Genomic DNA, 16,500 nt, shown 5'->3' with positions numbered 1-16,500 from the left:
TCCACTGACAGTAGTGCGATATGGGCAACTACTCCTGAGTTCATTAGGGGTTTCATTTGACACCCTAATAACTGACTAAATCAAACATTTCCTAAAAGTTAAGCCTTAGAAAACTGTTATTCTTAAATGTCATATTATGCATTCACGGCCTCAAGACAGCACGTTTGTTTGTATCGTGTAATAGAATTTCAGTTTCTTGGTTCAGCACTAGGTCATCGCTCTGTTGTACATAAAATTAGTAGGGCCCACCAAACATACGTTTAGGGCCTCGTCATGGTTTTGACGAGATGTGATTGTGAAAAAGAAAAGTAAAAAGCATGAGGAAAGCCAATATATCCGTACTCACCAGTTGAAGGCGAGACCTGTTGGCATTGCCAGTGCTTGTTCTGTAGTGCATGGATAGACCTATTCAAAGAAAATACTTACGCTCACAGACAGCACGGAGTCATGCACCACACAAGGAGCACATACATGTTCAGTTGCCTTTGTGTCCGTGGGCACGTGCATGTGCTTGTGCCTGTGGGTAAGTGCAGTTGTAAGTAGGCCCAGGAAAAAGTTAAAATACGCTGGCATAACGTATAATTTCAGGCAGTTTCCTTTACGCTTTTTAAATAACATATATTTTTATTAGGTTTTCCTCATATCGAAACGTACAATGTAATGACACATCTCATAGGAATTTACACTATGCCTATAGAAGCCAAGGATGTCAGTTAGATAAAACATTAATATTCACAGTTGTTTTTCTGTATTCCAATACATATACAATGCCCCGGATAGTTACATCCCCTCCCGCCTTACATTGGAACCTGTCAGAAATTGCCAATATATAGTTTCCATGGAGATACAGAACAGACCTGAAAACAGTGGCCATAACCAAACAATGTTAACATTTGGGTCTAGATACCTATGAAAGTCCTTGTTCGCCACATAGGAGCCCAAGAGGATGCTTCAACACTTCCCCCCGCCCCTTCAATCAGGAAGGCGGCACAGACATGAACTCCAAGGGTTAACGATACCAGGCAATAGCTAGCCTATGGCACTTTCTACCTACCCCCTAGCGGGCCCCCAACCACCGACAGCCAAAAGACCTGCAATAGCCATGGGCACTCTACTGGTCTGCTGTTTCGCCACCTTACTCTGATGCACTGGAGGAGAGTGCAGACCGGCTGTCTGGATCCTCAAAAGCATCCAGCTCTTCTGTCCATGTCCAAAGAGGTACTATGGGGCATCATGTCATGTTCAGCGCTTCTTCCCTCCAAAGCGCTAACTCTTCTCTTGTAGCCCACTCCATAAAGGCAGTCTCCCATCTGGACACCACCGGACCCACTGCTGACTTCCAGGTCATAGCAATCTGCCTCTGACCAATATCATCACCAAATCAATGAAGCGGTTCCCCACCCTCTTAGTTTCCCGCCTAAGGAAGGACCCCATCAAGTATATCTCCAAAGTGCAAGTGAGACTGTGGTTAAGTGTCCTGCCCAGCTTCTGCACCACTGCTGTCCAAAAGTCCTGGGTATAAGCACAGGACCAGGTCCTAGGACAGAAATCCACCTCCTTTAGGGTGCATCTAAGACAGTGCCTGGCCTCGTCCCCCAAAAATAGCGATAGGTTTCTTAGGTGTGACGTCTGATGAAGGTAATTGAATTGAATATATTTGAGGCAAGTGTTATGGGAGACCTTCTGAGGATACACCAACATTCTCAACTACTTATGATATGGTATGTCCCTGCCCAGTACCCCCCCCCCCCCACCTCCTCTGTAGTGCATGTAGTGGGTCCTGACTATTCCGTAAGGGCACTATAAAACCACTTCACCAAGTGCCTTCTGGCTCCCATTAACAATAACAACTGGAGGACTGCATGTGTCTGTGGTTCATCCATCCGTCTATCCCAAAGACCAGTGAAAATCCTAACAGGTGCTTCATAATGGAGGAACTGGCCCGGGGAAGACCACAGGAGTCAATCAGGGTTGCCAGTGGTATCAGTGTGCAAGCCTCATTACAGTCACCAACCATACCAGCCCTAGCCCTACCCCTGTCCAGCTTGCCATCTGTGCTGCAGAGAAAACGGTTGGGGGGTCACTGTATGGTAGACCCACCAGTAGGAAGGCATGAGCAAAAAATGGGCAATCCCTTGGGCATCAAGCCCAGCATTACCAACAGAGGGCGGCCGTGGATAGCAACAAGCCATCCCTCCTTCTCCCCATTGGTCTTCCCAGGAGTCGCACCAGCAGTGCCCCCCTTGTTAGGTTCAGAACCTAGTCTCCCCAAATCTGCCAAATTCGTTCCATCTAGCCACTTGGTGGTCCTTTGCAACTGGCCCGCTAAGTAGTAGGCCTCAAAGTCTGTTACCCCTACTCCCCCCTCTAAGACAGGCCACCGGAGGGTGCACAGTGATACTCAATGGCGTCCACCACCCCCTATAAGCTCCCAAAGGAGCGAGTCTAGTTGTCTGAACTATCCAACCGAGATCCACATGGGAAGATTGGTGAAGTAATATAGCAACCAGGGCAAGATGATCATCTTAGCGAGTGCTAGCCATGCCATAAGGGGAAGCTTCAGTGTCTTTCAGAAGGCCACAAATCCACGCAAGGAGGACAGTGCAGGACCCAACTTACCCTCCCGTGTGTCTTCCATCCTATGATAAATTTGTATCCCCAGGTAGAAGAAAATGTGGCGGGCCCACTGAATGTCTCGTAGTAAGGACGGAGTCTTGCCAGCTCCAGGCTCAGAGGGAAAATGCAGGACTCCATCAGGTTCACCTGCAGGCCTAAAACCCTGCCAGACTCCTGTAGCAATTGCAACATGTATGGGACATCAGTCTCCACAGTGGACAGATATAGTAGCAAGTCATCAGCGTATAGCGAAATAATGTGTTCAGCTCCATCTAGCACAATACCTCTTCCCTTCCCTGTCTTCTCTCCCTGCACAATGCCGCGAAAGGCTCAACGGCGAGAACAAACAGTAGAGGAGATAACTGGCCTCTGTGAACCACTTGGTAACCGGAAACCCAATGACTTGTCCTCACCCTGACTGTGGGGTCAGTGTAGAGCAGGTGTACCAATCGCACCCAGGCAACATTCAACCCCATTTAAGCATGACCTGTTCCAAATATGACCATCTAACTGTGTCAAATGCCTTTTCAAGGTCAATTGTCACTATTTCTCTATGTCCCTCATCCTGCAATGATGGAGCGTTCCTAAGCATATACAAGTGGAGTAAGTTCAGGGTGGTATTACTTTGTGGTATAAATCCGCACAGCTTGAGCAGTCACATTGCTAAAATCTTGCTTAAAATCCTAAAGTCCATGTTTACATAGACAATGGTCTATATGCTGTAACAGGTGCTCCTACCCTTGCTTCTTATGGAGAAGGATCACTGGCACATCTCTGGTGGAGGCAGGTAGTACCCACTTTTCCAGGGCTGTGGCGTATACAGCGGCCAGTCTCTGCGCCAACATCCCAGTAAAAATAGAGTAGGTGTTTCCCCCTTGCCGTATGTGGTATGGTTTATTTAATCTCTTGTGGTGTGTGATTCGGCCTCCCAGTCCCTCCATAGGGAGTCTGTGTAATTGCAAGGGCTCAGAAAGGTCCACGTGACCTCCCCGGAATCCTCAGCCTGCCTTCCATAGAGGGTCGTATAATAGTCTTGAAAGATGTTATTAATAACTATTTGGGAATACACCAGCCCTCCATCTGGCAAACGCAAGTGAGTAATTGGGCACCCCACCTCCCCTCTGGCTCTACCAGTCCACCCGTAGCTGCCCCTCCCTACCGTCGCTGCAATGGGCATAGGCAAAATACACCTTATTGCTATGACACCAGAGCTTTGCCAAGAGGACACTGTATTGCTCCCTGGCCTCTGCCAGCCGTGGCCCCACCTCTTGATCAAGTCCAAGTTGATTGTCCAGATGGCGAATAGTGCCATGCATTTTATTAAAATCTTACTATTGGTCTCTCCTGGTCCCCCACAGAAGCACCCAGGCAGTATCCTCTTGCCACCATCTTAAAGGCCTCCCACTCCACAAGGCAGTCTGATGTGTACCTTGATAATGCTCCAAGTAGTCCGATTGGGCCTCTCAGTATGAAGTGTCCTCCAATGCACTGGGACACAGGCACCACAAGGGGATTACCACTCGTTCTTCCCCCCAGTGGATACGCATCAGTAGTGGGCTATGATCAGATATAGTGTGGCCGACGTACACCATATGCCTGTCAAATGGACACAGTTGGCTGGAGCACAGGAATTTATCTAGGCAGACATGTAGTGCATATAGGCTGGAATAGAAGGAGTACTCCCTAGTTAGGTCATGCTACACCCTACATACATCTTTAATGCCCCAGCTCCCCACCTAGTCTCTGAGCTCCCTTGCTAGTCTATGAGCAGAAGCCCCTGGCAAAGGCTGGGTTTGAATGTTCCAACTCTGTGTGTACCACACAGTTAAAATCTCCTGTTAGTTCCCGTCAGTGAGTAAGCTCAAATGTGAAGACAGGCCAGAAAGATAGGCCAGTTGGTCCTAGTTTGGGGCATATATAGAGCCTATTGTTAATTGCTTAGCATCTAGCCTCTCTTCCACCAAGACATACTTGCCTTCCCTGCCAGTTCTGACTTGTAGTGCTTGACCCCATACCCTGATCCAGACCAGAGCATACCAAGTAAATGCAGAATACTTAGTAGCACATACCTGCCCACTCCAGCTCCTTTGGAGCTGACGTGCCAGTGTTGTGACACTGACGTGTCAGTTTTAGTAAGGTGTGTTTCTTGCAATAAGGCAATATGAACAGCCCTAGGTTTTAAGAACATATGAACCTTGTGGCATTTGGCCGCCAATCCCATGCCCGCAATGTTCTATGTCATCAATGTAAACCCTTCATGTGACGCTGCCTTAGCAACAATGTACACCCTGTGCCTTGGCTGTCCCATCTCTCCCCTCCCCCACACCGGAGTGAACAAACCTCATATGCAAGGATATACAAGTCCTAGAACCCAATAAACAAACAAACAGTTCCCAACTCCTCAACCCTAGAGCAGTCTAGCAAAGGCTAGCTGCACAAACATAGGCATGATGAACTATAAGTGCAATGTATTCCTGGTGTCTGCAAGTACATGGACAATGGTAAGGGGATAAGACAGCCATGTAAACAGAGCACACAACCACACCGCTCCGGTCTTATCTCTGTCATTTATGTCACATGCACCTTCAGTGATAACAGAGAACCTCAGTAGCATAAATAGTACACCAGGGACATGCAGCCCACAGCTACAGGTGTCAGAGAAAGTCACTCCGTAGTCGGCATCACACAAGTGTGTGCGCTGTTACCTGTTCACCCAAGGCAGGCCACCACGAGATCGGCAGTCCCCTGTCCCTCTCCAATGTTCATCCCATGCTGCCCCCCACCACAGACTGCTAGCAGACATCCACCTGGGATAGCATAGCAATGTACCTCACCAGTTGCACCACCCCTCTACTATAGAATTATCTCACCCACATGGCACCTCAGGCGGAGTCACTTGGGGCATGCTCTGTTTACTTGGTCATGGCATCAGAAGCAGGCCCCTCAAAGTGTTATACGGTTCATACGAAGATAGTAGGACTGAATATTCCGTTGATAGAACTTCAGATTGTGAGGATTGAGTCCGTCCACACAGTCTGAAGCTGTTGGCCCAACTCCTGGGTAGATCCCTCTGCCTCACCTATACCTCTAACCTTACTGGATGGAAGGTGATTGTGGCAAACTAAACACGACACTCTGGCTCCCAAGGAAGTCGTGGAAACAGATCTTACACTTTTGTTGTATTACTCATGCATGCCAGGCGAAAACACAAGAGAAATACGAGATATGTTTTTAATACATTTATTGAAACAATCATAGTCTTGCATAGAGAGAATGAGCTGCAATGATTAGGCAGATGAAACAAAGCAAAGTAACCAGCATTATGAACATGGTAAAGAGAATGAACAATCCAATCATGGCAATTCATTTTTTGATATTCTTACATAACCCTAAGCCAATACTGAGTGCATAGTAGGTGTACCCTCTGCCTTTGCCCCATCTAAGAGGTTAGCCTTAGCTCCTATTACCTGAAGAATTGCGTCGCTAGTCAGCCTGTAGTATGAGTGTCAGTCCTTTTGGGAAGAGGGTAGCTTAGCGCCAGCAGAGCTGCATGTCGAACACAGCATTCGTCCCAGGATGGTCGTAGCAGGACTGCCCCTCTGCATTTCTGGGTTAGTGCATCGTTTATATAATAAAAGCAAAGTTGTGTTAGAAGCACAGCTCTAATACAATGAAATGTCCAAGTGTTAAAAGCTGTCTCCGAACGGGCAACGCAATCACTAGGATACCATGTACGGTGTTCCTAGCCTTGGACAGAATGTATTGATTATATGTCGAGAAAAGACTAAGTAAAATTAGCAACTTGTACAATATAATCCTAGAATAAGATCATGCAAGTAAAGTGTGGAAAATGTCACTGCTAAAAGACAATGAAGCTAAAATGTGTAAAATATACAATTTAAGCTAAACTTTTAAACCAACTTAGGTTCAAGAGAGCCTCCCTACAAAAGTGGTTGTTCAGAGGTTGTGTCGTTGTCGGAGTCTGCAGGACTCCAGCCGGTGATCCCAGTCGCTTCCTGCAATGCCACCGTCCTGGCCTTATCTGCCTGTGCTCTCGTCAGCTTTCTCACATGCTCAAGACTCGTGGGTTTGCGGTGTCCCCTTTACACTCAATGTCGTGGCTAGAGCCTGCTCCTCCTTGCCCCCTTGCCCTGGCCCATAGCCTTGTACCACTCTAACCAATTCCAGGAGCCTGAAGAAATCATGAAGACATGCGGGTACCATGAGCATCACTCTCTATTTTGCTAAGTATAAGAGGAAGTATCACACCACTGCATCCTGCAGTCCTCGTTTCCCTTCAATAAAGGATACCCTTTCAGCCTACATAGATGCAGTAAAGACTGGGAACAGGGTCACTGATGCATTATCAATACGAGAAGGGCCATCCACACGTGTTTTCTGGAGCAGAGTTCACTGTCTGTGTAATACAGCAACTTGGCTACCAATGGCCCTGGTGGAACCCCTAGAGCTGGGCCCGGTAGTGTGCCCATTCTAGTGCAAAGAATGTTCAGTGGGCGCCACTTCAGTTTTCATCCAGTGTTCCACATATACGACCAGGTCACTGCCCTTTGCCCCCTCTGGCAACTGCACAGTCATGACATGATTGCGCCCTTCTACATACCTGGGTCTGTGTTACAAAATCCTCATGCGCTCATTAATATCAGTCATTTGTGATTTGTTGTTGCAAGGAGCATTGAACTGGTTGGAGTTTGCCTACAAATGCATCTGTAGCCTCAACCCGGTCAGCCAGTTTTTTGTGGTCCACCCCAAGTAGGCGAAGCTCCGTCGCCACCTCGCCAATCTGTTGCTGGAGCGTATGTTTGGAAACCACAATAGCAGCCAGTATTTTCTCCAATGTGAGCTGCAGACCAGGCACTTGGCCCCTTCACCCTGGGCGCCCCCTGGGTCTGTACAGATGAACCACCATCCTTTGGCCTAGTTCCTGATGCCATTTCACACCACACTGGGCCACCAACAGGTAATTCTCCCAGTGGGCCCCCAGTGCCCACCAGATAGACTGGTGGGTTCACCATCCCAGTGAGCTGATCCAACCAAGTGCAGCAACTGATCCCAACAACAAGGCACCCGCACTGGATTGCAGGCCTCCTCACATCAGACACCACAAGTTAAGTTATCATAAGTTTATTTTATTTGCATAGTTACTGAAAACCATTTCAATAAGATACAACAAGCAATAAACCTCAAAATATGCATCACTTTAAAATAGTAGCACCTGTTCCCTGAAGTAGTTGTATCCAGCTAGGCAACCTTAAAAGGGGTCAACGCATGACAATGTATTAAAAGTAGAGCAGATCAGTAAAAGACAAGTTGGGTGAGCACCTGTCCCCGGTGGATCATCTAAGTGTTTCTGAGCCCATGACCCCATTGACACAAGAGCCCAGGTATAACAATGGCTGCATCACCAGTAAAATGCTGTAGGTTTATTAAAGTGCAGGGTGAACAGATGTAAGCATGGTTCCCAGGTCGGAAATGGAGAAACATGGCAGCGTCAGATGCTAACCATTAATTGTGCATCAGTTCAATAAAATGCGGAGGCAGAGGATTTAGAGTGCCAGTGCATAGCCAATGCACACGTTCCGCCAGATATTTGTAGCAACTAAGCAACTTAAAACGAGTCCTCTCATAAAAATATATTTGAAATGCAAAGCAAATCGATAAAATATTGGCTGGGTGCCAGCAAGTTTAACCGCTCCTGCCCCAGTGGCTCATATATATGTGTTGTTGCCCACAATGTCGTTGACACAAAACCCCATGGGCAAACGTTCTGAAATTACTCCACACTGGTAATGACCAAAACAGGAGCAGGTGTTCGCGGCAGTGCTTTTGGTGCTATTTCTTCTGTGCAAAATGCATCCCCGTGTCCAAAACGTATGTAAGGATGAATTTCTCACTAAAATGTATTGCCAAAGGACATATTTGTATTTCGTATAAGTTTCCTGAAATATATCATAATTAGGTGAAAGCAAATTACGGTAATTTTTCACACTCTAGGTTGTAAGTGCATATCTGACTGTAAATGGTGCCTGTGTGTATGATCTATTTGCCTGTAGTGTTGAAGATCTTTGCAAGTTGTATAGGAAAGCCTGATGGTTTTCATCTGGATAAAAGTTTTAATGTACCTTTGTTTTGTTTTTAAACCAGTGTAGTGTAAGTGGAAAAATAAAGACTTCAAAAAGAAATGTGTGTTTTTCAAGAAAGAGATCTAGAACCCCACCTTTTAATGCATCCGTAAAGAAGGCACAGAATAAGGGAACAGACGCTTCCTTCCAAAACCTGACTTACATAAACTTGCCCTAAACCAAGAACCTAGGCTCCCTCACCACAGAAACAGCAGATAAATATTAGAAAAACAAACTTTAGAAAGTAGATCTTCATAAAACGTTCTCTTCAAAGCCGAAGCTCTATTTGCCAAAACACTTGAAAAACACTTGATAAAACTTTTAAACTGTCCAAATATTGTAGCTAACATACAACCTTTTAAATGATCATTTATTGCTGTCTAAAAATGTGATAAAGGAGACCAAAAGCTGGCAATAGCTCCTCCATTCAGTTCTGGTAATGGGATGCATGCAGGGCAGTATGGCATCAGAACGTCAGAATAGCGACTTAGTACCTATAAACATGAATTTTCCTTTTCACATATCTTACGGAGAAGTGACTTCCGATAAGAAGGACCTCGTTTAAAGAGTGGACATACTAAGGGAAAATACATTTCATTAAGAACATCTTTTGCAAATGGGCTGCAGTAGAATAGAAATAGATAGACCAACAGAGAGAATTCATGAGAGGAAGAGAGAGCATCAAAGAAAGGTACATTGGTTAGGAGATACAAAGGGTTGCATGGAAAATAATATACTAGAAAAAAATGAGAAGGAAGAATGATAGAGACATACAGGGTAAAGGGTCTTATAGAGTCAGGCAAAGAGAAAGCTGGAAAGAGGATAGAAAGGAAATGTTAAGGAGAGTAAGGGAATCTACCTCTGGCCCTTCAGGCACATGAGCTGCTGGACACCTTAGCAGCAACAGTTCTATCAGGATTGATTACCCCTGCGCTGTGAGAGTATTGAGTTGTGCAACTTTCCTGACTGTGCTTCAACCTCTGCCCAACACAGGTTTTTCCCTCAGCCACCAACTCTAAGATCAGCCCCAGGGTCGACACCCTTTCACCTTCCACATTGTCGGTACTCAGTGGCATGCCACAACCTGGAAATACAAACTGTGTGGTTGAAGAAGCCAAACCTCATCGAAGCAGCCATCTTGCAATGGGAATGCTGAAAAGTGCACTATGCTAGCTCCAGCTAATAGGTGAACAGGGCCTTCTGTTCCCAGCGTCCTTTGCCTGGAGCTGGGAGGGCTCACAGTCAGCAGCTGCTGCCACTGTATATCAAGTGGCTGATGCACAAAGTGCTTCCCAAAAAATCGATTCAGGCAATAGGGCAAGCAGCCAGTTGTTTCCCGAGCGTGGATGCCTTCTGAGAAGAGCAGTTCTCAGGATAGGTACACAAGTATGTAACATAGCAAGCTTTCTTTCACTTTAGTGGGCTTGCTGTGCCCCAACATAATAGTAACTACAGAAATCCAAAAATGGCCACTTATAGTAGAAAAAAACGATCAGTTTTCGCAAACCTCTGACTATGAGTTCATGTTCTCGTATTTAAATAACTTGTTTTACATTTAATCACAAAAACAGTTTCTTGAAAAAATGAAACCTATCAAGGATTATTGTGCATTTATATACTTATTTAAATGAAAAATGTTGTTTTAGTAGTCCTCAGCAGTTAGCAATGCACCGTATTTGCAATGAATGCCCTCACTAGTTGGAATATAACACCTAAGGGCCTAGCACTATGATATGAGACTGAAAGAGCCCTCTAAGCTGCCTCAAGATGTAACCGACTGCCTCAATGCAGTGGCTGAAGAAGGTGAACCTAATGCCCTTTCTGTGTATTTTTGCAAATAATGGGCCTGATTACAACTTTGGAGGAGGGTGTTAATCCGTCCCAAATGTGACGGATATACCACCCGCCGTATTACAAGTCCATTATATCCTATGGAACTCGTAATACGGTGGGCAGGATATCCGTCACATTTGGGACGGATTAACACCCTCCTCCAAAGTTGTAATCAGGCCCTAAGTGTTTTGCTTTTTCCAGACCAAAAACTCCAGTGAGCTTCTTAGCAGAATCTCAATAGATTCCATGTATCAACTGAAGTCCCAGCACACCATTAGAAGTGCTTGGTGAGATCAAGAGAAGGGAGAGCTTTTTTAATTTTACTGTTCTCCTCTATAAGTGTATTGATTTGTAGTATAGTTCACATTTTTAGAAAGAATTGGATTATGTAAAATACCATTTGTAGTGTAGCTTTTCATGAGCCCTAGGGAAGTGCATCACTGCAACTGTATTTTTTAAGATGGGTCAGTTATGTAAACGAGGATGTAGTTACTACACCTTGTGGTCTGGCTTAATTCTGTGACAGAGACTTGATCGATCTATAGGTGCCTCAGCCAACCTTTTTCTTCAAACATGAAAATGAACTACGAAATTGAAATTCTTGCATTTCTCACTCTCAATAAATAGCCTGACTCTTAATACTCCTTCTCCCTCAAGCACACTTTGACTGTAAATTGAGTTTTCGCAGTTGTAATGCATATTTCTGTTTTTTCATATTTCTTTTCTTTTCCAGAAAGAACTTGAAGAAGCCTGGGGAGTGAAGGTGTTTGATCGATATACCGTTGTTTTACATATATTTCGTTACAATGCTCGAACGAGAGAAGCCAAACTGCAGATAGCCTTGGCAGAGCTCCCATTGCTCAGGTAAAATGCAACTTCACTTGAGAAACAATGGGGCAGCAGAAGTGGAAAAGGGAACCCAAAGATGTCCTGTGATAGCAAAGTAGCTACAAAACAGAACCTTGAAGTTATGTTTAAGATAGGTGCGTGATCCGTACAGCCAATTTAGTTTTAGCTTCTAGCTCTTTTCATAAACAGAAGCAGGTTAAAAGGAAAATACCTCAAACCAGATGTTGAGGGATGGGTTTGTTAACTATTTCCATGAATAGAAAGGCACCTCACATTCGCACCTGTGATATATTGGAGACCATTTATCCACCTTTTCCAACATTGGTGCCAAAAACAAAATATAAAGAAATAAAGAAAAGTGAGGAAATCGCAATGCACAATATTGTTTTAAACACCCAGCTGAAACACAGACTGTGATTCCCACCCACAGGCAAATGATAGTGACAAAGGATTGGTTTCCAGAGTCCGTTCCCAGAATCTGCTTAGCATAGCCACTGAGGGTCTAGTGACCGGTAACCAGGACCTTCGACACAATCTAGGAGGAGACTATTTAATAGTTTCCGCTACCCTCCAAAGTCATTTGTGTCAACAGTAGGATCGCTGGTGATGGGATTGGGTTAGCACCCTGGCTTGGGTCCTCCTGTTACCAAACTTTAGGACAATTTTTTTGTAACAGCTTTTAACAACCATTATTTTCAGCGGGTGAGGGTATACACAGAAGGGAGGACTTCCATTGGAGAAACGTATTCCCACTTGAAGCTAGGATTTAAGGCTAGTGTGCAGTTGTGCCTTTAAATGGTGATAGCTCTTAATGGGTTCTGGAATCAGTGTGCATGTTCTCAGGTTTATTAACCTCTGGCCCAGGGTGAAAGGGAATATCTCATTTTGTTCCCATCTGGATTAAGTGGGAATGGGTTATACATCTTCTCACAAAGTAAGACTTAATGCGTTTTAGGCCAGAGGACAGATTATTATCACCACACTCGTAGTCCTGGAATTTCATCTTTTCATCTGCAGGCTTTGGTTTCTCTTGCAAGGTGAGTGTTTTTGGGTTGAAAATCTTTTGTCCTCCCAGACTGGTAACTTCTTCAAGTTGGCTGGAGTGTGCTCTTGATGTCTAACATAGGGGCAACTCCTTTCTTCACTGCTGCCGAAAATCTTCCTTTTCTTCCAGGGATATGTTGGGAACTTGGCATCCTGCATAGTGTTTCTCTTGTTCCCAGCCAAAGAGGACAATCGTTAACTTTCAGAGCTCTGCTCCAGCTCAGACATCTTGAAAAGCTAAGTGCAGCTTAGCTTTTCCAGATGTCCAGACAAATATCCAGAACTGGCCCTGAATTACCAGTTGAGTTCAGGGGTTCAGGCATGTAGCTACAACCATTCAGTGTTTGTGCAATGTTCAAAATCCATAACTGGTTAACAAGACCAAGGAGCATTATGCTATGTATGCTGGTAAAAAAAAAAAAAGGTTCAGTGCCCATTGGCGGAGATGAGAGCGGGAAACCGACCGGACCACCCGCAGACTGAAGGCTAGAAGCTCCAGGACACCATGGCTCTGTCACCGAGACGTGTTTCAGGTCAACCCGCATTGGGAGTCATTATATTGATGGTGGAAGTTCAGGGACAGTTTAAGAGTGGTGGGTGTGATGGATAGCAAGAGAAGGATACCCCCGCACACAAAGAGTTTGTTGTGCTGTACATATTCACCAGGGTTTTAGTGGTGGCGAACACCTCTAAGAGCAGCCCTTAGTGGAACGTATTTTGTTTATTTCTCCGAAGGCGTAACAGGAGCAAGCCCGACTCAGAAAGTACCAATCCATGATGGACTCAGTGTTTCTTGAGGGAGATTGATGGTGGACCTGTTGGAAAAGTGACCCCTAACTCCATTTGGGACAAACTACTGGGAACTTGTTTTGGGCATACCTTAATTTCCTTTGTGTTGTTGACCTTACATAAGTAAAATTCATAAATGGTGTCCTGCTTTTATAGGGGGTGGCACATTACCCGCCCCAGCTTCCTTTGCGTCAGAGGCCACTCGACGCAACGCAAGCACCCAGAGGTGCATTTTTTATAGACTCTGCTGCCCCGCAGCACGGAGGAGGTGTCCTGCTTTTATTGGGGGCTGCGCACTATCCGCCCCAGCTTCCTTTGCGACGAAGGCCACGTGACGCAACGCGAAGCACCCAAAGGCGCATTTATTAGACCTTGCAGCCTGCAGCGTGAAGACTGGGCCAAGATCAGGCCCATCTGCATCTGTCAGAGCCCGGAAGAGGCTGGGCTGGACCACCCATTTTACATCTTTGGTCAGTGGGTGAGTTTGTATCTGTGCGCATATTACTGGGCTTTTAGCGTGGTTGCTGCCCCATTGTTTAATTATCTTATGCTGAGGGACAGCTACTTTTAGCGATTTGGTGTCTGTTTCCTGTTACACAAGACTAATTAGAATATATGGGCCATGGGCAAGAAGAAATGCACTGACCGCTCTAACGCTGCCACCGCTGCTACTCCGCCTGCCAGATTGACTTCTTTACATGAAATGCTGCTGCAGGCTATTGGGGTTGCCTCCAGTGAAATATATCTCACTGAAAGAAGGCTCTCTGAAGATCCTGGTCCTCCTTTAATGGGGCTGCATGATAGCTCATTGGCACCATCTTCTGCTTCCTGCTTCGAATGCGACCGGGGCAAATGATCTGTCCTGGACTTCTACTGTCACCAGTGTAGGAGTGGAGGCTGATACAAGCTCCCGGACGGAAACAAAGGCAGCCCTTACTATGGAAGTTAACCATAGCAAGAAGGGGCTTAAGAGATCCCAAAGTGCATTGCGGAGTAACACCAAGCCCATAGGCCTAAGTTCTGGGACCCAAGCCGTGACAGCGAGGAGCACATAGCCATCTGCCAATGCCGGGACAGAGTCGGACACTGACCAAGGTCAGCTAGCCGGCCTTGTAGATGTGATGGTGGCGAAGGTGGTTGAGGAGCTTCTAAAAGCGGAACGTGAACCCCTAAAGAATTGGGTGGCTAAAATTGAACTTGCCCTAAACTGTATGACCAGCCCACAGTGTCACTACAGTCCGCCAAGCCCGGTTATGTTGAGGAATTTGGCCTAGGTCAAGCTAACATGGTGTACTCTGACAGAGGTCAAATTTCCTGCGATATTAACCCTCAGACAGCGCCCCTGGTTAATCAGCCGCACTTGACAGGGGAGTTGGCGAGGGGCACAATCTAGGAGGTGGGAGGGTGGTGAGCGGAAGAGTGAGGGCACTAGTACAACCCAATTGCAATCCCTGCCTTTATAAACTTACCCGCAGCCTCGTGCCCCTTATGTAGTTATACTCGCAGGAGTCCCTAAGCTGAAGCAGGTGATACTGAATCACTGGTGGAACTGTCTAATAAATGTCTGCACTGGCTTGGCAAAGTGAAGAACTATTTGACTAGGCTGGCCCATAGGATTTTGCTAACACCCAGGGTCAGGTGGATTGGTCCAGGGCGGGCCGAACGCCCTGGGGACTGCAAGATTGTAGATTTTATTAACCCAGAGATTGTACATAGATTATTACGTAGCAATAAGGAGGTGGGAGAGTTGGGAACGGGAATTACACTTTTGCCCCTGGGCTATTTTTACAAACCTACTATGGTTGCTAGACGTCTGGTGAATCTGGCTCAAGCTAATTTTCAGGGAGGGGATCATAGCCTATACCAGGGTGAGGCAGGACCGCATGGGGTGCATAAGGTACTTGTCAGCAATCACTTCAGTGCTTTAAAGGAAGTTGATTGACTACCCCTGATTGGAGAAGCGGGCGGGTTGGGCAGCCTTGTCCCACATGTTACCCCAGGAATAAGTGAGGAAAACAGATCAATGGATCCAGAACAGTTTCTAGTTGCCTCGGGGGCAAGTGCCGTAGAGAAAGGGCTCAATCATTAGGCTCACCTTTGCCAGCTAACACTCAACCAGGGGGAGCAAAGCAAAGATCAGCTGCTCGCATCAGAAGCCTTTCGAGTGGTATTTTGCTTGTTTCCTGGAATGTAGCAGGTTTGGGTTAAAAGCCGCTTATCCCTGAGTGGAACACCTTTATCGTCGATTTTGACATCTGCTTATTCCAGGAAACCTGGTGAATTGAACCGGTCTATCGACATGGGTACTTTACCTTTTTAAGTCGAGCATAGAAGCGTGCAAGCGCTGCTTTTCTGACGTGTTGGTATGTATCTGGGCTTATAAAACACCCACCTCACACCCAGCACTATCACTCGTTCGTGGGCTTGCCATTCAAAAATCCTTTGATGACATTGGTAAATGGTTTACATTTGTCCCTCCTTCGGGAGGTTTTGTTACCGCCTTGGCTATCGCCCCGTTACATGGCTAATTGCACTTTTGCCGATTAAGTTTGACTGCGAGCAAAGTTCTTTTTCCTTTTGTGACTCTCCTTGTTGTTTATGCCCATGGTGGCTGTGGTGCTGTGAATCGGCTCACTTATGTTAAACTGTTTTACTTTTGATTTTCAATTTATGTGGCAAGAAAAGCCTGGTTAGGAGTTTATAACGCTAATAGCTATAACTCGAGCAAATACAAGACCCATTGCATTGCAAATACTCGTTTAAAGCAGCTATCCCCAGCCTTCAGGTGGGTTAATGATTGGGTCAAAATTGAATTTGTACCCTCACAATGCTTTCTGTGGCCCACCCTGACATCTCGGCAATTTGGGCAAAAGATGGTTTTATCACTGAGAGACATCTACAACCTATATATGAGGAGTGTGCATGGTAGATCACAATCTAATACTTTGTTGTGCCTTGAGGCCAACCTGGATAAGACTGCGCACAGATCTTATTTAATCATTAGTGGGGACTTCAATGTCACGTTTGAGCCTTTAGATGATAAAGATACAAGCCTTACTGCCGAGGAAGATGAAAGGTGGTCAATCCCAGAGATTAGCCTAGCCCCAGTCAACAAATGGTCCAGGGTGGCACTTCAGTTGAAAGCCATCACACTTGAATTTGGGTTAGGAGCTTTGAATGTTAGGACCAAGAACAATCGGACTGTGCTTCATACCTTCCATGACTCTGG

At 45.9% G+C, this 16,500-nt stretch overlaps 1 protein-coding gene across 2 annotated transcripts in view; it reads left to right on the top strand.

Annotated features, from left to right (window-relative positions):
- GTPBP6 (GTP binding protein 6 (putative)) overlaps positions 1–16,500 on the top strand; it is a 105,531-nt gene that overhangs the window by 45,107 nt on the left and 43,924 nt on the right. For both annotated transcript variants that reach the window (XM_069204306.1, XM_069204307.1), the window contains exon 4: positions 11,323–11,453. In XM_069204306.1, the coding sequence (XP_069060407.1) occupies positions 11,323–11,453 (131 nt within the window). The remainder of the gene's footprint in view (positions 1–11,322; positions 11,454–16,500) is intronic.

The sequence above is a fragment of the Pleurodeles waltl genome, chromosome 8 (genome assembly GCF_031143425.1).
Source record: "Pleurodeles waltl isolate 20211129_DDA chromosome 8, aPleWal1.hap1.20221129, whole genome shotgun sequence".
Lineage (NCBI taxonomy): Eukaryota > Metazoa > Chordata > Amphibia > Caudata > Salamandridae > Pleurodeles > Pleurodeles waltl.
This window is presented reverse-complemented; position numbering and strand designations above follow the sequence as displayed.